The sequence below is a fragment of the Sarcophilus harrisii genome, chromosome 4, assembly GCF_902635505.1.
Source record: "Sarcophilus harrisii chromosome 4, mSarHar1.11, whole genome shotgun sequence".
Lineage (NCBI taxonomy): Eukaryota > Metazoa > Chordata > Mammalia > Dasyuromorphia > Dasyuridae > Sarcophilus > Sarcophilus harrisii.
This window is the reverse complement of record NC_045429.1, coordinates 331,200,194-331,223,416: the sequence shown is the minus strand read 5'-3', so window position 1 is coordinate 331,223,416 and position 23,223 is coordinate 331,200,194. Positions and strand designations below refer to the sequence as shown.

General features: G+C 35.9%; 1 protein-coding gene across 1 annotated transcript in view; it reads left to right on the top strand.

The window, feature by feature from the left end:
- Positions 1-23,223, top strand: part of B4GALNT2 (beta-1,4-N-acetyl-galactosaminyltransferase 2) — a 45,318-nt gene that overhangs the window by 2,747 nt on the left and 19,348 nt on the right. The window contains exons 2-3 of the mRNA XM_031966091.1: positions 6,885-7,016; positions 9,935-10,041. Of these exons, the coding sequence (XP_031821951.1) occupies positions 6,885-7,016; positions 9,935-10,041 (239 nt within the window). The remainder of the gene's footprint in view (positions 1-6,884; positions 7,017-9,934; positions 10,042-23,223) is intronic.

Genomic DNA, 23,223 nt, shown 5'->3' with positions numbered 1-23,223 from the left:
GGGGTACTCCACTAGAGCCCCCTCGGTCCAAGTCAATAATACCCTCAAATACTTAACTAACTATCTGATCCTGAGCAAGTCACTTAGTCTCCATCTCAATTTCCCTCAACTGTAGAATGGAGATGATAATAATAATACTTACTTCTCAAGTTTGCTGTGATATTGAAATGGGATAATATTTGTAAAGAGCTTAGCATAATATTTAGCATATGTATGGGTAGTAGACACTTAATAAATGCTTTTTCCCTTCCTTCCTATTTTGGTAACGTCCCCACCTACTCAATCTTTGCCTGTTGCCTATTTTTGAATGAGTTCAAATACCACACAGTTCATGAAGCTCCCCCTTTGTGTGATATTCACCATCTGCCTGTCTTTACAAGCTTACTTCACATTTCTCTTTTTCAAACATTCCAACCAAACTGACCCCCCTCCATGACATCCCACGTCCTATTTCCATGCTTTTGTTCCCCCATGCCTGCAATGCATTCATTTCACAGTTCCAATTCTTAGAATCCCTGGCTTCCTTCAAGACAGATCTCAAGTATCAATAACTACATGAAACCTATCCTGATTTTCCCAGTTGCTAGCCTTTCTACACACTGGACACACCTCAACCTGGGAATTGTTCTGTATTTATCTTGTATTATTTTATATATACATATATTTGTATTCATATTGTCACTATTACTGTCTCCAATACCATTCTCAACCAATAGAATATAAGCTCCATAAGATCAGGGATATTTATTGCTTTTTTGTCTTTTATCCTAGTTCATGTACATTATCTTGTACATAGTAAGTATTTAATACTTTGCTGAATGACTATAGTTTTAATTAGAACAAGAAACATCTGGGAAGGGGTATAAGAAACAATTCATTTAAAGGCATACTCTATTCCAATAAGTATTAATCAGTTTGCTATGATTCCAAAAGGGCAGTAATTATAAGTTCTTTGTATGAGATCCCAGAGCTGTGAACTACAGGTTATAAGTTTACTTGCTTAATCATAGAAAACTAACTAGAGACCTTCCATCTTTATTTTTCCTTGTTAAGGTGACCAAACCAAATATAGCAGAGGTAACTCAATAACATGAAAAGTCACCCAGCTTATTTTTGTATTTATGGACCATTCTCTCTTGTCCAACTGAAGCATCTTATAATTATGTTCTGATCACTTAGTTAATGAAAATGTCCACTGCTTCACCTAACATGAAAACCCCCTGCTAAATTATGATTTCTAGCTGTTGCATCATTTTTGACTTATGAAGCAAGGTCTATCAATGGGATTCTGTATTTTGTGCAGCCCCAGTAGGGTGTTCAGGTATCAAATCTGGTATCAAGCCTAATAAAAATAAGGTCCTAGAAGAAGGGGGCATCGCAGATCTCGAGGAAGATTTGAGGTCTACTTCATTAGAGGGGAACAATGGACCCTTTAATAAGGAACCACTGACTCAGTGCCTCAGTTTCTTTTTTTAATCCAATTGGGGGAGCAGTATATAATAGTATCATATTTGAGATAGACATAAAACTCAGACATAGAACAACAGAGTAAGGTAACTAAGAATTCTAGGTAGCCCCAACCATCCAACACCATATCCCCAACAATGTTTTAATTTTTTTTCTGGTCAGTCAGAGGACACAGCTGGTTAAAAGCGAAGACACATAATGAAATAACATAGAAAGAAAATTAACAATAGAACCTTGCCCTCTGATCCTTATAACACAAGGGTACACTCTTCCAATATATGCCATAAGTGAGAAAAGTGAACATGTAAAACATATATCAATCAAAAATTATTTCATAAGTAATTATTGTGGTAAATGCTGGGGATACAAAGAAAGGCAAAAAACAAACAAAAAACAATCCATGGTTCCAGTATCTCAGGAAACTCACATTCTAATGGGGAAAACAACATACAAATACCTATGTATGCATAAGATAAATACAATTTAAATAAAAGGTAATCTCAGAGTAAAGGCACTAACATTGGAAGAGAATGTGAAAGGCCTCCTAAAGCAAGAGAGTTTGATCTGAGGATGCCAGGAAAGCTGGGAAGAGATGAAAATGCAGAGAACCTTAGGGATGGAATGCTCATGAAAGCACCTGGCCAAAGCACAGATGTAGAAAGAATAAAGAAATACATGTTGTTGTTCAGTGATTTTCAGTCACGTCTGACTCTTTTTGATCTCTTCTGGGGTGTTCTTGATAAAGAGACTGGAATGATGCCATTTCCTTCTCCAGCTCATTTTACAGTTGAGGAAACTGAGGCAAACAGATTAAGTAACTTGCCTAAAATAACAGTTAATAAAAGTCTGGCTGGATTTAACTGGATTTAACTGAGGCTGGATTTAAACTTTGGATGATGAGTCTTCCTGATTCCACATTTGGTATTCTATTCACTGTGCCACCTCGTTGCCCAGCAATACATGTACTCAGGCCAAATGCAGGAGAAATTCATGTCTCTTAAGCTGTAAGATGAATATTGTCTTCTGGTGATATTATAATCCATCCCTGATTCTGGCTGGGGTGTGCCTTACCTTTGGTGTACCTTATTCCACAGATATATAGGTAATCTCTGGTGATCGATGAGTTCTTTGTCATTACTGCATTTAATCTCTACTGAACATAATTTTCTGCTAAGCGATTCTGATATTCATCATTTCTAGGATTATACTTCTGTCTTCTGTAGGAGGAGATTGTGGCAAAAAGAGGAGGATTTGAGTAAATGAGAAGAAATAAACCATTTCTGTATCTTGGATGGGTTTGACCTAGCAAAACAAAGCAGAAGTTGAATTTGGGAAGACAAAAAACTTGATAAAATTTGAAAGAAATTGAAGAAAAGTTGAAGGAAAATAATCTCCAGGCCTAAATTCTGGTTCACTTTCTACTTTCTACTTTCAGGCTAAAAGAGAAACAAGAACAAAGACAATTACAGAGGATATAAAAGAATTAAGGAAGATAAAAATGGGTGAGAGAGGAGAAGCGGAAATGATAGATGAGAAAGTCTATGACAAGGCAAGATAAATAAGAAAACTTAAGTGGAACAATTATGAGGATTAAGTAAATTGACAGAGTTTATTAGTGGGTGGATCAAATTGGTTGCAAAATGTTTTAACTTCTAAAAATGAATAATTGACAATGAAGTGCTTTAATCAGGTGTTTTGGGTGGAGGTGAAAATAACCATAATTAGTTTGAAAAAACAAAGTAAAAGTACCAATCATTCTGGATAGCAAGAGAAATTTGTATATCATCTTGGATCTTGGTATGATGTTTTCATTTCTACCACAGTCAGGATGACTATGATCTAGGTTCTCGGTCTCATTGCAGGTCTCAGCTGATGGGTAAATCTACTTATGGAATAGTTAATCATGTGCTTGGGCTTGGTGGGTTTTCTTATTGATGTTGGCTGCTATTACTGGTAGCCAATGTCACTGGGAACTTCTCTATAGGGATACTCATTCACCTAAAATCAGGAAAGAATAAGCACAAAAATGGAGAAAATCTGTGTGTGTTGATAGATACCTTGTCTATGTGGGAGATAGGTCATTTGCTTCCCCTATCCTTCCCAGTAGCTCATAAGAATTCTTTTCTCACACATTCCAAGAAGGAAAAGAAACAAAAACTCATTTTATATTTGAACCATTTCAGTTGAATACCTCCTAAATCCGTAGCCAACCAAAAGTCAAAACAGCCCTGGTCCCCAAATCACTAAAGAACAAAAGGATCTCACCATGGCTCCTTACATGATTGGATTAGAAGCAGGACAAGGAATATCTTATGTATAATTAACCAGGACGAGAAGCTGGGTGGTTCAATGTATGAAATACTGGGCCTGTAGTCAGGAAGACCTGAGTTCAAATTCAGCCTCAGACACGCATTAACTGTGTGATCCTGAGCAAGTAACTTTCCTTATCTCAGTTTCTTCAGCTGTAAAATAGGTTAATAATAACATCTACCTTCCAGGATTGTGTGGATCAAACAAGATAATTGTAAAATGCTTTGCATAGTGATTGGCACATACTAAGTGCTATATATATATGTTAGCTATTATTATTAATTTTTATATTCTAGGGGCAACCACATATACACATAATTAAAATTTAAAAATATAAAAGAAATGGATGATGATTTTTAAAACTATAAAATACCATAGTTTGACACATCAAGAAGTAGATAAGCTAAATAGAACCATCAAGACTTTATGAGAGGAGAAATGACAGTGCTTGTGAAAAAAAAATTATAGCTGAAATGATTTTTCAGGTGGACTCTCAAGTGAATTATCCAAAACTTTTAAAGAATAAACAACTTGGGGCAGCTAGGTGGTGCAGTGGCTGGAGCACCAGATCTAAAGTCAGGAGGACCTGAGTTCAAATCTAGTTTCAGACTCAGACATTTAACACTTTCTAGTGTGTTTTTTTTCCAGTGTAACCCTGGCCAAGTCACTTAGCCCCAACTGCCTCAGGGGTAAAAAAAGACCAAACAACTTTTATCTCATATAGGCTCTTTCTGAGAACAAAGGGGAAAGAAAGTATTGGTATTGTTCTATGACCAAAATAGGATTTTAGTTGCTAAAGTAGACAAAAATTGGACTGAGAAAGAAAATTAAATGCCATTAAAATCAGAACAGCAGTGAAAATACAAATAAAATATTAGCAAACTAAGAAATAAAGAAAAATTATCTGTTATGAGCAAATAGATTTCCTAATTAGAATGCAAAGATATTTTAATAACAGGAAATAAACACTATATAAATCATAACAAGAGAAAAAATAAAGCTGGCATGATTACACAAAGAGATGCAGTGAAAGTCTTTAATAAAAATAGAATAGTCATTTATACTAAGTTTAAAGACATAAAAACTATGGGACTAGAAGGCTCTGTATTAGGATATGGTAAAAAAAAAAAATTATTCAAAACCAAACACATTGTTTTAAAATATAGTTATTGCTAACTTTTCAAAAACCATCAAATAGAATTAATGAAAGTAAATAATCATTTAGAAGTCAGAATGAAAAAAAAATTAGTGGCATAAGCATAGACATTAAAGAAGCTAAAATATCTACTTATATGCATGTCAGACTATCCCAGAAAACTCAAATCATTCAACAAAATCTAATTGCTCTATTATACAACTTTAGCAAGATAGCAAGATATACAGCAAAACTATAAAATTACAGTGGTTCCTCAGTACTTGTCATTAATTGGTTCCAGAAGACAATACAAGTGACAAAAATGACAAGTACTGAACGAATTTTCCCAATAAGGAGCACATATCCAGTCTGCAGTCTAACCATTTCTTCCCACCAGTCCCCCAAAGGGACAAGTGAGCATTCCAGTCCCGAGAAACAAGCCAGCCCAGGTCAAACAGGCTCCTCTCTTTTTGACCTAACTCACTTTTCCCACTGAACGTGGAAGCTGAAACTAGAGACCCTCTGCCACCCAAGGTTCTGGTAGCCACCTAAGGCTGGGTGTCCCGAGTTCTCTGCTGCTTCTGCCATTGCCCCCGCATCTCTGCCTGGGTTCCTGCTGCTGCTCCTGCTGAGGATGCTGGCCCCTCCCTGCCCCTTCCAGTACTTCTATTTGGGGAGCCTAGAGACTATACGTGGCTGTACATTGTCCTGCAGGAATAGGAATGCCTGCTTAGCATAGTGGACTGCAACCTGGCAGTCCTGCACCTTTGCTGGGGATGAATTGTCTGCTTGGCAGTGAGGGATGGACAGTGTGCCTTGTCAATTATACTATAGTTGACAATTATAAATAGTTGAGCCCTATTGCTCAACTGAGACAACTACCAAGTGCAACAAGTTCTGAGCAAGCATCAAATGCTGAAGCTTTTTTTTCTAATGCTTTGAATACCACTAATATGAATTTAGGAGATATTAAGGAAGAAACAAAGGATTCTCTTTTGACCACCTGTCATAGCTTCCTGAAGTGCCGACTATGTCAAGTTATAGAAATCTATAGAAAAAGAGAATTTGCATATCTATTGTATACTATATATATGACTATTTTATAATTATTATGTTTATCTTAAAAATAAAAAATTATTCTTCCTAAAGTGAAGCACAATTCTTTTCTTCTGTTCAACATAAGCTCTTTCCTCTTGAGGTTGTTCCTTCTCATATTTGCCTCTGGAAATCTGTTAACTTCCTTCAAGACTCAGTTTAACTGCCCTCTGTTCTAAGAAATCTTTCCCTGTTGTTTGTGCTCCCCATAGTACTGATATTGCACATATTTTTATGTAATCATTGGTATTTATGTTTTTCCTTCCCTTAGAATGTAAGCTCCTTGAGAGCAGGGACCATTTTCTTTGTCTTGGAATTCTTAATGAATAGCACAGTGGCCTGACTTAATAGGTTCAGGCAAGTTATCTAGGATTTTGAGAAGTAATGTACATTTAGAAACTGCTTTATTTTTTCAAACATCATTTCCTGTCTTTTTTATTAAGTGAAGGGATCTTATCTTCTGTTCCCTTTCCTAGATTTGGATTGATTTGGAATTTCTCTGTATATGTGAAGAACTATTATCTATCATGGCTCTGCCTTCCTCTTCCTTTCCTTTGTTGTACAATGGCTTGGGAATGTCTTCTCTCATTAGTTGAATCCCAACTATGGAGACTTGCTTGACGCTAACGGTAGTATTACATGATAAATGAGTAGCGACTGGACCCACAGCTTTCCCATATCTCTATCTTTAATATATATTTGTAAATCCATGGAGAAACCACACTCAGTTTCTAGTCTTTTAATCTAACTAGACCACCTCCAGGAACAAAAAGGAGGAAATAATGGGGTGCTGTTTTAATGGAGTGTATCTAGGAGTCCCTCCTCCATTCCAGTTCATCCATATGGATTATGTTTATAATCTTTTTTCTTTCTTTAGGTTGTTCCCCCAAAGGCAATGCCAATGTGAAAAGCAATCAGGGAACTATATCTTTCAAGACTCCTACAACAAGAGTGAACTTGAGGCAGTGAAAGTCAGGAGAAAAGCAGAATTTGAACACTTCCAAAGGAGGTAATTTAAACCCCAAGTGAAAAATCTCTAAAAAGTTCTCTTGCTGTCATAGAGGGATTTTCCAGAGTTGTCTCAGATGAATCCTGGAACTTGCTCCATGACTTTGTGAATGATCCTTCTTTTGTCATCTTTCTGTCGGTGAGGGAGATTTCGTTCACTCTGAGGGGCTAGGAAGATGAAATTGAGAGAAAAAAAAACAAATGAGGGAATACCTATGAGAGTGAGGGAAAGAGCTGTGTTTAGGAAGAGAGAACAGGTAGGTGGTGCAGTAGGTAGAACACTGGACTCAGAATCAAAAAGACTCATCTTTATGAATTCAAAGCTGGCTTCAGTTGATATATATGATCCTGGGAAAGTCACTTAAACTTGTTTATCTGCATTTCCTGATCTGTAAAATGAACTAGAGAAGTAAATGGAAAACCACTACAGTATCATCGCCAAGAAAATCCCAATTAGAGTCACAACTGAACAACAGAAACAACAAAGGGATAAGAATACATCTGAAACTTGAATTTTTATGGGTATTTAGGCAAACTATATTCAAGTCCTTTCTAAGGGTAACCATCATTTACCACCGCTGATGCACATGATACCTCTATGGGCAGAATATTGTGTTAATCACTATTGATGGTAGTCCCTAAAGGAACAAGAGAGATATGCCTACCCTCACAGAGAGAGCTTCCAGTCTGATAAATGAGAGAAAGACTCTACTAGACATCGCAGCTGGAAATATGAGAAAATGGAAGGAGAACAAAACTGGGGAAGGAGCATCAGATAAGACTTCCTGGAGGAGAGGAAAAGGAGATGCTTGTCTGACTGGAGTCCTGTAACTTAAAGGAGTAAGAACAGGATTAGGGATAAGGGCAAAGAAGGAATCAGAGAAGTAGATCTGATGATCAAGGATTGAACAGAAGAAAAAGATTAGATTTCTGATAACTGGTGCCAGAGGAAGGTAGTTCTAGATGCTCCTTCTTTCTTAAGAAAATAACCATCTTTTAAGTGTGTATACATAATTAACCATGTGTACAGGAGACAGCTCAGTACCTTAGATATTTACTAGCTGTGTAATGTTGGGAAAGTCACCTAATTTCCCTGTGCCTCAATTTCCTTACCCTTATAATAAGGGTGAAAAAAGTACCTACCTACCTTGCAGTGCCCTTATGAGCATCAAAGGAAATAACACATATATAGCTCTTTGCAAACCTCAAAGAGCCACTTATGCTTAAGACTGGCTTTTGTCATACATAAGCAATCAGGAAAAGCAAAAGATACTTGTGATACTTTATCTCTTAGAAAGTAATAATTACAGGAGCTACTAGATAGCACAATGGACAGAACAGGAGGACCCTTAACACTTCTTATCTGTGTGACCCTAGGCAAGTCACTTACTCCTAATTATGTTGCGAAAAATCCAAAGTAATATTTACTGGAAATAGAACTCTCCCCATGAACATTAGACAAACCACCTGTAGTGTTGTTTATCTCCTGAAGTCACTCTCTTCCCTACCTAAAAAAACAAACTTAGGTTGATGGCCTGTGCTAATTGGCGAGGAACAAAAAAGACACTACAACCCTACTCCCCATTTCCAAGGAATATTAGCATTTTAACTGTAATCTTCTGGAGGTAGTTATTCCACTGGAGATAATGCCTTTCAACATTATTGGTTAGACTTCAGGAGTAGCTTGAAGATTGGGAATTTCACTAAAACTCTCAGCTTTTTCATCTGTAAAATGAGTTAGATTAAATGACTTCTAAAGTCTTTCCTCATGCAAAATCTTTGAAGATACATATAAGCCAAAAAGTCAGTAGGAAGATATACAATATGTTTAAGTTGGAAAGGCAGATAAGTGGCACAGTGGGCAGTGCTGGGCCTAGACTTGGATTCAAATCCAGCCTGAGACATTAATTAACCATGTGATCCTAGGCAAGTGATTTAATTGCTGTCTGCCTCAATTTCCCAAATCGTAAAATGAGGATAAGACAACCTACCTCTCAGGGCTGTTTTGAGAATCAAAAGAGATAGTATTTGGATAGTGCTTTTTAAATCTGAAAATATTTTTGTTATTATAATCAAGTAATCTTTATCATATTGCCAATGCTGATTTATAAGTAAGAACTGAATTAAGATGCATCATTAAGGACGTTTCTGGTAGAAAAAGAAGGTAGACAGGTTATGGTTCAGAAATGAGAAATAACAGAAATATAGACTCAGTCTGCAATGGTCTCCCTGATACAGAATATAGGCAAGTTACAGTGAATGGATTGAATCCTTAATAGAGAATTTGTGGAAAGTATGAACAAGAATTATGTAGGGTAACAATCCTTGAAGGATTCCAGATTGCATCAGCAATAGAGACTCATACTTGTGAAATAACTGTTCCAAGAATCAAAGCATCTTGCAATAGCTATCAGATGATACTATTTTGTCAAAGATTTCTGGAAGGACTAATACAATTCTTGAAACTCCTTCCTTATACTTTTAAGGTTCAGGAAAATTCCTTGAGCCTTATTCAGTATACTTAAGTCTTCAAACTCTACCTCCTTACATGAGCAAATATGGAAAAGTTTATACTACATTATCTTTCATTACATACTACATTATATTACATTATCTTTCAACCCACTGCTGGATGACTTTATAGGTGTGCTCAAATCATACTTGGTGTGCATACTCTATTTCCTACAATTAGATTAAATGCTTTCAGAAAGTATTCCCCTAATATACAAGTAGCTCACCAAAAGCAGGAACCATATTTCTACCATCAGGTGGAAAGTTTCCCCATGGTGTTGCTCTTCCCACAGACCACTGCAAATAATTGTTCATGGAAAATGTTTTGGGACTGCTTGTTGGAGAGGAGAACAAATACAACAGGAAAACCTCAAAAACACTACACTCATATTTTTCTTTCCTCTTCAGAGAAGGGTTACCTCACCCTCCACCACTGCTGGTCCAGCCAAACATCCCTTTTGGGTACCCCATCTATGGGGTGGAGGTGATGCCCTTTCACACAATTCTGATCCCAGGTAGGTACCTGCCCATTTTCTTGGTCCCATTCCCCTCCCTTGTTTTCATGCTGGCTTCTAAGGCTAAGAAATGGATAATTTACTATTTAATTCTCCAATTCTCAATCAATCAATTAACAATATTTAATTAAGTAACTACTATGTTCTAGTCTAGATTCTGGGGATACAAATTAAAAAGTGAAAGAGTTCCTGCCTTCAAACAATTTATATTATAATGAAGGAGAAAACACACACATATATAAGTTTATATCAAAACATGTTTATAACACCTGATAGGGTTTACTTCTAGTACAGAACACCGCTCCTACCCTCTATATTAAATAATTCATGTCTACTGACTTCACCCTGTCAGATCTGAGTTTCCAGAAATGGACCACTATTGACTTTGTTCAAATTCTCTCAGGATCCTAAGTTAGCCTTTTTGTGGGCGAATACATTCCCCATAGTCAGCACAGATTTCATCCTCTCATCTGTGTACTTCCATTTATATAAATTCAACCACTCATAATAATGGCATATTAAATAGTAAACATAACTTATTTATTAATAATAAAGTAAAAGAAAGAAAAAGAACATCACAATTATATATAGCAGGCAAATGCAAGAATAATAAATACCATTTGCACATAAACCTGAGTCATGATTTTTCTCCAATATACTTAATACCCATATGGAAGAGTGGGCACAAACTTGGCAGGGAAAGACATGAATGGAAAAAAAAAAAAACTTATGTGATTGACATAACAACTCTGGAACTGAAAACTTTAATGTTTTCCTCTTGTCTCAAGAACTCTCCATAAGTTCTTCAATGAATGTAGCTTCTGTACTTAGCAGAATCATCCATTTCTAATGTTTATCCACTTTATCCACGCCATGCTTGAATAATACTTCACTTAGATGTATGTCTCAGCCACCCTAATTAATCCACTAAATGACTTCTTTGATTCTCTACTTGCAAGTTATTCTTCTCAGTTGCACTTATTACTTAATATTCATTATAGTATCTATCACTGCCAGATTCAATCTTAGCTGATGCCTTCAGCTAACACAATGTTACATTCTTTTAGGAAAAGACAATGAATGACTTTTACCCTAATTTTAGAAAAGACCTCTTCAACTGATTCTCAGGATTCTTCTCTAATACTTCTCATCAACAAGTAGCACTGCAGATAAGTGTATTCTGTCTTCTTTTCACTTCTCTTATTCTCAACAGAAAGTCACAGTAGATAATAGAGTTTATTCTCTCTACTCCTTATTATCCATTTTTCCAACAGGAAGTCATGTTAGAGAATACCTTCTTCCTTCTACCTTTTAACAGTGGGTAACTACAGAGAGTAGTTTGGCTTGCACATTGGCAAATTAATTCGCTTAGCATCTAGTGTCAAGAAGATAGTGTTATGGTCTCTAACACAATTTTAAAATCTGTCCATTCACCTTTTTAATCTTTTTGGGTTCATAGTCTGGGTCCTCTCTGTTAATTAATCCACCTTAGCTTATGGTTAGTAACCAAATTTTTGTCTGCTTTTGATTAGGCAAAATATATTTGTCCTATAATCAAAGAACAATTCTGACCTCCACATAGCCTGCAGTTAATCGAAAAGTGATCTCATTCTTCAGTTCTCTGTATGCAGCTCACTGAAGCATTCTGCATTCTTCATTTACTCCATTATCTTACAATTTGTCCCATTAAAATGAGCAACTATTACTTCAAAATTTTGTCACTTAAGTTGCATCTTGAAAAAGATCAGAGATTCCATCAAGTAAGTGAAGAGAGAATGCATTACAGACAGTAGAATAGCTAGTATGAAGGTATGGAGACAAAAGATGGGATATCAAGTGAAAAGTCAGATGAAATCATATTGTTAAGGGTTTAAATCCCAAGCAAAGGAATGTATTTATGAAAATAGAAAGGCTATGAAGTTTGTTCAATAGGGCAATAATGTAATCAGATCTACAATTGAAGAAAATCACTTTAGTTGTCGTATGGAAGATTGGCTAGAATAGACAGAGTTGAAGCAGGGAGAGACAATTAGGAGGCTATTTCAGTAGTCCGGTTATGATATGATGAGACCCCAAATTAAAGGAGTGGTTGTGTGAGTGGAGAAAACATATTCAAAGGTGTTTCAAAGATATAAATGGCTAAATTTGGCAACTGGATGGATAAAGTAAATCACAGTGAAGAGTGACTCCAAGTTGTGAATCTGGGTAACTGGAAGATGATGATATCCTTAAAAAAAATAGAAAAGTCTGGAAAGGGGAAGATCTTGGAGAAAAGATGATGAGTTCTGTTTTAAATCTGTTGAATCTGAGATGCTTAAAGCACAATGAGTTCAAAATATCCAACTGACTATTTTGTGACATGGGACTGGAACTTGGAAGAAAGACTGACTAGGACTGGATATATAGATCTAGGAGCTACCAGAATAGAGATGATAACTAAACCCATGGAAAGAATTAAATAATAAATATATTCTTGTTTATTCACTTATTAATTTGTTAATTCATTCCCACTGGAAATCTCTAGACATTCTCTAACTTAGAGATCTTACAGACTTCATTTTCCTTTTTACCATCTATGACTAGAGGAAGAACAGACAAACGATTACTAATCATTTAATAAAGACTTAGTATCTGCTAGACCCTGTCAAGGAAGGGGAAAAACATAGTTTCTACCCAGGAACGGCTCACATTCTAATGGACAAGACAGCATGCAAAAAAAAAAAAATTGTATATACCATTTACCATATAAATGGAAAGGGAACTCATAAATTTCCAGAAGAAATCAAAACACATGGGAAAAAATGTTTCTGTTAGAATCCTTACAAACTGTTAACTCATTAGAGTTGATAGAGACAATAATTATCTAATTTAGCATCCTTCAGTATGATTGATCTGATCTTACAAGGCAAAAGATTAGCAATGAGAGCTCTTGGAACTAAGGAAAGAGATAAGAAATAAACGTTTGGATTTTATCAGCTGGCTGTATTTGGAGTGATTATTACTCTGAACTGAAACTAAGGCTGCCTCCAGAAAACCTCCCCAAGAAACCTGCTCCCAAAGAGAACCATCTTATATTATATAAAAGAAGAGAGCACCACATTTTGGTGCCCTGAACGTGGGACTGACAGACCCCTCAGTGGATTCCAGTGGAAAAATTCTGAGCCTGGTTCCAGTGGAAAAGCCTCTGATCCTGACCCAGTGGAAAAGTCTCCTCAACCCAGAAATTAGGGTGGGTACAACAAAGAAATTTTGTTAAAAGAGTTAAAGTAGAATTTCAGCTAAGATGGGACAGATATTTAGAAAACAGCCTTCTGTTTCTGTTTAAGGAAAATGTTTAGAGAGCATTGTCAAGATTATGAAAAGCCAAGATTTGATTATAATTTTGGAGATCACTGAACTTTTAGACATTGTAAAGTACATATGTCCTTGGTTCTCTATGGAAAAAGAATTGTATCTAGATGAGTGGAAATTAATAGGAGAGCAACTGGGTGAATACTACAATTCTAATCCAAACTCAATGGAGTGGAAATTAGAAGGAGAGGATCTTTGTCAATTCTTCAATAAAAATGCAATTTTCAAAACATACTTAATATATATAATTTAATACAACTGGCTTTAGGAAATTATTTAAGTGTTAGAATAAGAAAAAAGAAGAAAGAACAAGAGGGGGAGGTGCCAACTAAACTAGGTGAAAAGGAGAAAGAATCAGATAAGAATGGAGTTAAGTACAATTCTGAGTGTAATACTTCACAGCAGGAGAAATTAGATCATTCCACATCTCATGACCCTCCCCCCTCAATTAACCCTTCATGGGTGGAGGAAGAAGGGGGAGGGAAAGAGGCAAAAACACAATCAGCATCTCCTGTGAAGCAGAATATGACAAGATTAGAAAAGGCATTAATTAAGGCAAAAAATGAAGGAGAAGATATATCTGGTTTTATAAATGCATATCCTGTGATTGAAAAGCTTGACTCTTCAGGTCAAAAAGAGAGAAAATATACTGCTTTTAATTTGGAAAAAATTAAAGATTTGAAAAAGGATTGCACTCTTTATGGGGCTGCATCCTCTTATGTTAAGCTGTTACTAGATAATTTGTCTTATGAAATCTTAACCCCAAACAATTGGAAATCCATAACTAGAACATGTTTAGAACCTGGACAAAACTTGTTGTGGCTTTCGGAGTTTCATGAATTATGTAGGATTCAAGCCCAATGCAATAGACAAACAGGAGCTAATGTACAAATAGTTTTTGATCAACTAGCTGGTGAAGGTCAGTATGGAAAGAGTTCAGAACAGATTTATTATCCCATACCAGTGTATGAGCAAATTTCCAAGGCTGCAATAAAAGCTTGGAGTTCTCTCCCTGGACAAAAAGATAGATGTACAGCCTTCACAAAAATAAAGCAAGGTCTCAATGAACCTTTTGCTGATTTTGTGGGACATTTGCAAACAGCATAATAAGAACCATTGGAGATAATGCTGCTACAGAAATAATGACCAGACATCTGACTAAGAAAAATGCCAATGAGGTTTGCAAAAGAATTAATTATATGGGGACTAGACAAAGATGCTCTTTTAGAGGAGATCATAAGACGCTGTGCCACAGTGGGCACAAATACTTATTATGCCCAGACTGTGATGAACATGGGAAAACAGGGTCCCTCTTGGCATGGGACTTCTAGAGAAACTCGTCGATGTTTTCAGTATGGAAAAGTTGGACATTTGAGAGCTCAGTGTAGATATGGAGATAGAGTGAGAGGACAGGGTGAGAGAAAACCCAAAACCCCATGTTCAAAATGCAACCGAGGCTTTCACTGGGCCTCAATGTAGAGTGACCCAGAGAAATGAGAGGCAGGGCCCAGCTTCAAGGTATCAATCAAAAGACAGATGGGGCATGATAGCAGCTGAGGTTACACCCAGAGAGTCTTTAGAAGATCAGGACTCGGATGTGATCAATCAGCCTAAAAATAATTACATGGCAGGAAGAGATTACAGTTGGGGAGAATATAGGCCTTTTAACCCAACAGTGCAGTGTCCAGTGCAAACAGCCCCAATGTAAATTGCCAGATGATGAGGAGAAATCCCCAAAGTGGTAAATAGAAGGGAATTAGATAGGTTAACTGCCTGGGAAAGAGGGTTTGCTTGTATCTCTACAGGTGGAGAAGGAATCAGATGGGTGCCAATGAGCCATATTCACCTTGTCCAGAGAGAGACAGAAAAAGAGAAAAACCTCAAAACAAAGGAGAAGATTTAAGAAACATCTGACACTGAAAGAGTATGGCTGACAATGAGACTGTTAAAATAACTTTAAAATCTTCAGGAATCATTGGATTCCCTAACACAAGATGAGACTGTTTTAGTTCTTGAAAAACCAGCAAGAATCATTGGATTTCCTGAGATGAAAAATTGTTGATGAGACTATTGCAGTACTTCAAAGCTTACAGAATTATTGGATTCCTGGCACATGAACTAATGGACAATGGATTCCTTTTGGACTATTTCTAGGATTTATGGATTTGTATAAATTCTTCATGTTGATTCATATTATTTGTTGCACTACTACTAGCCTAGTGTTATATTGTTATGTGCTTATGTAATCTATGTAATTATGTGTAATGCCTCCCATATTGATGGATTTATGTATACCTGTTTCAAATGAGCCCCTTTAGAAACCCGCTAATCTAATTTGATTTCCCATTTCCTTTGGTGTTTTCATCTCCCTTCCTGAGATGTCAGGGAGGGTATGACCACCTTCTTTTTATGGTGTTTTCACTTCTTTTTTGAGCAGTCAGGGAAGGCGTGATCACCTTCTTTTTGGGGTTCTCACCTCCTTGAGAAGTCAGGGAGGTCATGACAACCTTATGTTCTAAAACAAAAGAAAGCGGGAGATGTTAGAATCCTTACAAGCTGTTAACTCATTAGAGTTGATAGAGACAATAATTATCTAATTTAGCATGGTTCAGTATGATTGATCTGATCTTACAAGGCAAAAGATTAGCAATGAGAGCTCTCAGAACCAAGGAAAGAGATAAGAAATAAACGTTTGGATTTTATTAGCTGGCTGTATTTGGAATGATTATTACTCTGAACTGAAACTAAGGCTGCCTCCAGAAAACCTCCCCAAGAAACCTGCTCCCAAAGAGAACCATCTTATATTATATAAAGGAAGAGAACACCACATGTTTCTACTCTTAGTTTGGGGTTAGAGAATTATCATTTGCTTTTCATTGAAGATGCCTTCTTTTGAGCTTCTTGTGGATATTGCTTATACTCCTTTGTTAAGTCCCTTGTCACTTTTCTGTTGCTTCTTACTACTCCTCTTTGTCAAGCTGTCTGCAATATAGACCTTGAAATATGGATCCTCCATTCCCTTACCTCTTTCTCAAAGAAGATGCTAGTATACAGCTCTTAAACTGGGACTTCAGCTAGGGAGAAGTTTGGATGCTGTGTATAAATTCTCTTACCTTGGCAATATACTTGGCAGTGATATACATATTGTCTCATTACCAGAGCTAGCTCAGTGTTTGGGAGGCTCTGAAGGAAAATGTGGAGAAGAAAGGTATTAGACTGACTACCAAACTGAAGGTCTATAGAACTGTTATGCTGACCTCATTGTTGTATGTCTGTGAAAGCTGGACAGAATATCAGCATCATGCTGAGGAAATGCTTCCATTTGAACTGTTTTAGAAAAATTCTGAAGATCGCCTAATGTATAGATACTGAGATCCTTTCTGTAACTAAACTGCCAAGAATTCCAACTCTGTTGTGTAAAGTATAAAGTGTAAATTTGTTGGACTGGACACATTGTTTAAATGCCAAACATATGCTTGCCAAAAATGCTATTTTATGGGGAACTCACAAAAGATAAGTGCTCAGATGGTGGTCAGAAAAAGTGATACAGGGATACCCTCAAAGTCTCAAGAACTTTAGAGTCAATTATGTGACAGAGGAGGCTTTGGCATAGGACCACCCAGCATAGCTCTCATCAGAGAAGGTTCTGTGCTCTATGAACAAAACAGAATTGAAGTACCTCAAAAGATACACAAATTTAGAAAATCCATCCAAATTTTCACATGGACTACTTGTGCCCAACCTATGGCAGAGTCTTCTTAGCCATAGTTGAACATACTGTAACTTGACTCTAACATAGTGATGTCATTTTGGTCCTCTTCAAGAATGAAGGACAACAAACAAACAACTAAGCATTATCCAGCTCCACCTGATTCTCATACTCTTACTAGATCAAGAACAGGGCAGTGTAGTAAAGGGCTTTTAGAAATCTGATTCATGTTCTTTTTCCAGGAATCCAAGCTGTAGCACAGACAATCTTTGAGCAGAGCAATCAAAGAAGGTTGATGTTAGAATTCGAGATAAGGTTTTTAAAATAAATTATTTGAAACATTAAAAAGGAATGCCAAGAAAGAAGCAGAAAACAAAGCATTCACTACTCAATCAAGAGTCCAGGACATTTGAGAAGTCATCAGGGCTGAGCTGGGTACTGAGAACTTTTAAGCAGATGAGAGATATTCTTTGGGAAACAACACTCTTCTGATCACATACTGTATAACTAACTTGCTAAGGAACTCTAGCTGACATGGATCGTCTCAGAATCTTAGGGTTCAGAGTTGGAAGGGAGCTCCCTTATTCAGTATATTCCTAAAAAAGCATCCTGCATATGACATACTAGATAAATGCTCACCTAGCCTTCGTTAGACTTCCAGTGAGAAGAAACCCAGTATCTATCTTCCAAGGCAATCAGTTCTACTTATTTGTTGTTCATTCATTTAGTTGTGTCTGACTCTCCATGACTTCATGGACCATTGCATTCCAGTCTCTCCTATCCTTTATTATCTCCCCAAATCTTTTCAAGCTCATGTTTGTTGCTTTCATCACACTATCTTCATAGCCATACTCTGCTCCTTTTGACCTCAATCTTTCCCAACATCATGGTCTTATCCAATGAGTCCCATCTTCTTATTATGTAGTCAAAGTATTTAAGCTTCAGTACTAACATTTGTTCTTCCAATAAGTAATCTTAATTAATTTCTTTAAGTATTAACTAATTTGATTTCCTCGATGTTCAAGGGACTCTCAAAAGTCTCCTCTATCTCCATAATTTGAAAGCTTTGATTCTGAGGCACTCAATCTTCCTTAAAGTCCAACTCTTATAGCTATATGTTACTAATGGACAAACCATAATATTGACTATGCAAACTTTTATCTGATGATTTCTCTGCTTTTTGGTATGCTGTCCTGTAATGTCCTGTAATGTAGCTCTCTGGAGGATCTCAGGACCAGCCTTGATCTTAGGGAAGGAGTGCAGTAGGCAGGAGAGCTGCCAGGAGGATGGTCAAAAAAGAAACGTCTCATTTCCAGTCCTCTCAGCCCTTAAATACCTCAGTATGATTATTTCATTACAGCACACTAAGTATGTGTGAACTAGAGAACCATTCCATCACCATACTAAGTACTAATCACACTGAGTTAACACACTGCTATAAGTATCTTTGCTTCAAGTATACTTTTCCAGAGTTCCAGCCCTCTACACTGTCCAAATTTGCTGTAGCTTTCCTTCCAAGTAACAAGTAACTTTTAATTTCATGGTTACAGTTGCCATCTGCAATGATCTTTGAGCCCAAGAATATAAAATCTGATGCTGCTTCCATTTCTTCTTCCTCTATTTGCCAGGAAGTTATGAAACCAGTTGCCATGATCTTGGGGGTTTTTTTTATGTTAAGCTTTAAGCCAGATTTTACACTCTCCTTTTCACCCTCATCAAGAGGCTTCTTAATTCTTCTTCATGTTCTGCCATTAGAGTAGTATTGCTGCATTTCTGAGACAGTTGGTATTTCTCCCAGAAACTTTAATTACAGCTTTTGATTCTACCAGCCTGGCATTTCACATGATATATTCTACATATGAATTAAATAAATAAGGTGACTGTGTACAGCCTTGTCACACTCCTTTCCTAATCTTTTTTTAAAGGTAGATTTTATTTTTAATGGTTACTATTTGACATTGTAGTGTCCAGGATGATCCGGTGCAGGAAACTCTTAATTTTTAAACAAACAAAATTTATTTTAATGCTCATGCTCAGGATATTAGTGCTTGCCCTGCTTTCTACTCTTCCTTTTTACTGGTCTCATCACTACCTTCTTTCCACATTAGTCCTTTTTGTAAGGGAAAGATACAGTTGGAAGCAAACCAAAGTATATAAAAGAAACATTACCTTGATGTCGAGGAATTATTGATCCTAAATAGATCCTATACTGCTTGCCTCCCAGATTTGTATAAGGAGATTCTTTGTAAACTACTCTAAAAATGGGCATCATTAATTCATGTAATAAGCAAATGAAAATTTCATAGTGCTATTATTCCCATTTTACAGATGGAGCAACTGAATCCCAGACAAGGTTATAACTTATTTCTCTAAACTAATGAAAGTAACACTTAGGTACTCATCAAAGTCTTATTCAATTAACTCTTATTATTCTTGGGTCAATTGAATTTTATCAATTTTATTCTTTTTTATTTTTTTATTGGGTTATTTGCCAGATAGGGAAGGGGGTAGTGAGAAGAAGGGGAACATTTGCACCAAAAGGTTATGCAAGCGTCAATGTTAGAAAAATTACCCATGCATATGCTCTGTAAATAAAAAGCTTTAATAAATAATAAACAAGAAAGAAAGAAAGAGAGAGAAATAAAGGAGAGGGAGAGAGAGAGAGAGAGAGAGAGAGAGAGAGAGAGAGAGAAAGAAAGAAAGAAAGAAAGAAAGAAAGAAAGAAAGAAAGAAAGAAAGAAATGGAAGGGAAAGAAGGAAGAAAGAAAGAAATGGAAGGAGGGAAGGAAGGAAGCATGGAAGGAAGGAAGGAAGGAGGAAGGAAGGAAGGAAGGAAGGAAGGAAGGAAGGAAGGAAGGAAGGAAGGAAGGAAGGAATTTATCAAATTATTCAGGAGATGCCATTGAGTTTCAGTGGCTTTTTAGACATGCCAAAAGACATAGCCCACTGCTATTCAAACCTGCCCTTTCTAGACAAACACATGTGGCTGATGAGAATCATTGATGTTGGAGAATACACTTAGAGAGAATGACACAGACAGATATAGAAGCAGAGAGGAATTCGAAATATTGAGGGATGTGTGGAAAACATTCTATCACATGTAAAGAGAAGCAGAGTCAAAAGTGAGAGAAAGAAGATAAGCCTTTTTCCAGTTTAGCCTCTCATCTACCATAAAAGAAGTTGCAAAAAGGTGGTATATGAGTTGAAGTTGGCATTCATGGGAACTGAAATTAAGGAAATGTAAGACTACACATAAGCTGAAAACTGCCTCACTGGAATTCAGGCAGAACAACTGGCATATTTTTGTTAAAGTCAGTGATAAGTATTTCATAGATGGTTTCAAAAAGAAAAAACAGAAGCAACTGCCTAAATGTCCTCTCTAGAGATATTCTAGAATAAAGAAAAAATAACTCAAGACAAACTTACTCCAGAAAGAATCACTAGCAAAGAGGGGAAGATGGGAAAGGCACAGGGTGAACCAATTCAATATTTACAATAATATTTTGCTAATTTACTGTCATTTGTTGAAGCATCTATTTATATTAATAATGTCTTGATCATAACACATCCTTCTCATTCTTCCAGTGCTTCATGTATAATAGCTGTACAGCAAGATGAGCTGGTCCAATAACTCTGAAGCCAGGCTTTTATTCTATTATTACTTTTATATATATATTCATTTTGAGCTTACATATACAAAAGAATATTTCTGTGTACACAGCACAATATTAAAAGAGAATTCAATCTAAAACCCTGAATTTTCATTTCACACTATTGACTTTTTAAAAACTATGTAAACTACTATTCATCATTTTCAAAGCTTTCCTGCCTTTTTGAGAGTTCTTCTAAGTTTTTATGTTCTCTGCTATGCCCTTTTTATTTTTTTTTCCTCCCTCCCCATTTCACCCTAGAAAAGACTACCATTAGACACAAATATGTGAGTGTAGATAAAGGACACATACACATGTGTAAAACCATGTTATGCCAATACATACTTTTATTTTATCAGTTCTTTTTCTGGAGATAGCATTTTTCTTCCTATGTTCTTTGGAGCTGATTTGAATATTTATGATACTCAAAATGAATCAGTCATACTGGATTGTCCTTATGACAATATTTCTCCCACAGTGTGCAACATTCTTTTGATTCTGCTCATTTCACTTTTCATTATTTCATGTAAATCTTTCCATGTTTTTTTTTAATCAAGTAGCTTATTATTTCTTATAGCACAGTAATATTCCATCACAATCATATACCACAACTTGTTTACTCATTCCTAAATTGATGGTCATCCCTTCAGTTTCCAATTCTTTTCCATTACAAAGAAAGCTGTTGTAAATATTTCAGAACATATAAATTCTTTTCATTTTCCTTAATCACCTTGGAAAACAAACCTAATAGCAGTATTACTGGGACAAAAATATAAGTAGTTTAATAATTCTTTGGGCATAATTACAGATTATTTTTCAAAATTGTTGCATCAGTTCACAGTTTTGCCAACAGTGAATTAGTATCCCAAATTTTCCATATCCCTTCTAACATTTGTTGCTTTCCCCTTTTATTGTTTTAGCCAATCTGGTAGGTATAAGATAATGTCTCAAAGTTGTTTTAATTTGCATTTCTCTAATCAATAATGGTTTGGAGCATTTTTCATATGAATACGGATAGTCCTGATTTCTTCACTGCCTTTTCATAATCTTTGACCATTCATCAATTAGGGAATAAATTATATTCTTATATATTTAATTGTGATGGCATTGAATGAATAGATTAGTTTAAGTAGAGTTAGAATTTTGATTATATTGACTACCCCAGTGAATAATTACTTAAGGCTGCATTTGCTAAAAAGCATTTTATAATTATCTTCCTGCAGTTCTTGAGTTTGTTCTGACAATTATATTCCCAGGTATTTTACACTGTCTATAGTTATTTTACATGGGGTATCTCTTACCATCTCTTCTTGTGGGGTTTTGTTGGTGATATATGGAAATGCTATGCTGATAGTTTAATTTATATCCCACTATTTTGCTAAAATTATTAATTAAAATTAAAAATTTGGTTGAGTTTTTAGGATTTTCTAAGCATGTCATCCTATTATCTGCAAAAAGAGAGCTTTATCATCTCATTGTCCATTCTAATTCCTTCAGTTTCTTTTTCTTCTCTTATTATTGTTGCTAGCATTTCTAAAAACATATTTAAGAATACTAGTAGTAATGAGCACTTTTGTTTCATTTCTAATCTTACTTGGAAAGCCTCTAACTTATTCCCATTACAAATAATGCTGATGATCTTAGGTAGATGCTTCTTATCATTTTGAGAAAATATACATTTATAACTGCTTTTAACTATTTTTAATAGGGATAAGTGCTATATTTTATCAAGAACTTTTCCTGCATTAATTGCTATAATTATATGATTTTTGTAGATTTTGTACATTTTTTAAATTGACAATCAATTATGTTAATTAATTATTAATTATGTTAATAGTTTTTCTTATATTAAACCATCCCTGCATTCCTGGGTATAAATCCCACTTGGTCAGAATGGATAATCTTTGTAGTATGTTGTTGTAGTCTCATACCTAGTATTTTATTTAGGACTTTTGCAACCATATTCATTAATGATATTGGTCTGTAATTTTCTTTCTCTATTATTACTTAAGTGTTGTCATTTTATGGAACGTTAATATGCTCTTAGGTCATCTTTTCAGCACCATGGTCAGAGGTACAGGAAGGAACAGAAAATTATGAACTCGGCCAACACTAGAGCAAGAATTGTTTGCAGTTGAGTTATGTTTTTTGCCATTGGGAACATATGGAGATGGTATGTTGTATGATTATTTGAGAAAGTTATTGTACCTGTAGGCAGTTTGGAGATGGGCTTGATTTAAAAAGCCATTTTATTGTCTGGATTTCCCCAAGCAAAATATCCCCTGGTGTCAGTATATCATCATGCTTCTTGGGTTTCTTGCTCAATGTAGTAGAAAAGCAGCAGCCAGGGGAAAAAGTGAGAGAGAGAGAAAATGAGAAAGAGAGTGAGACAGAGAGAGAGAGAGAGAGAGAGAGAGAGAGAGAGAGAGAGAGACAGAGAGAGAGAGAACCTCAAATGTATAATATTTTGTA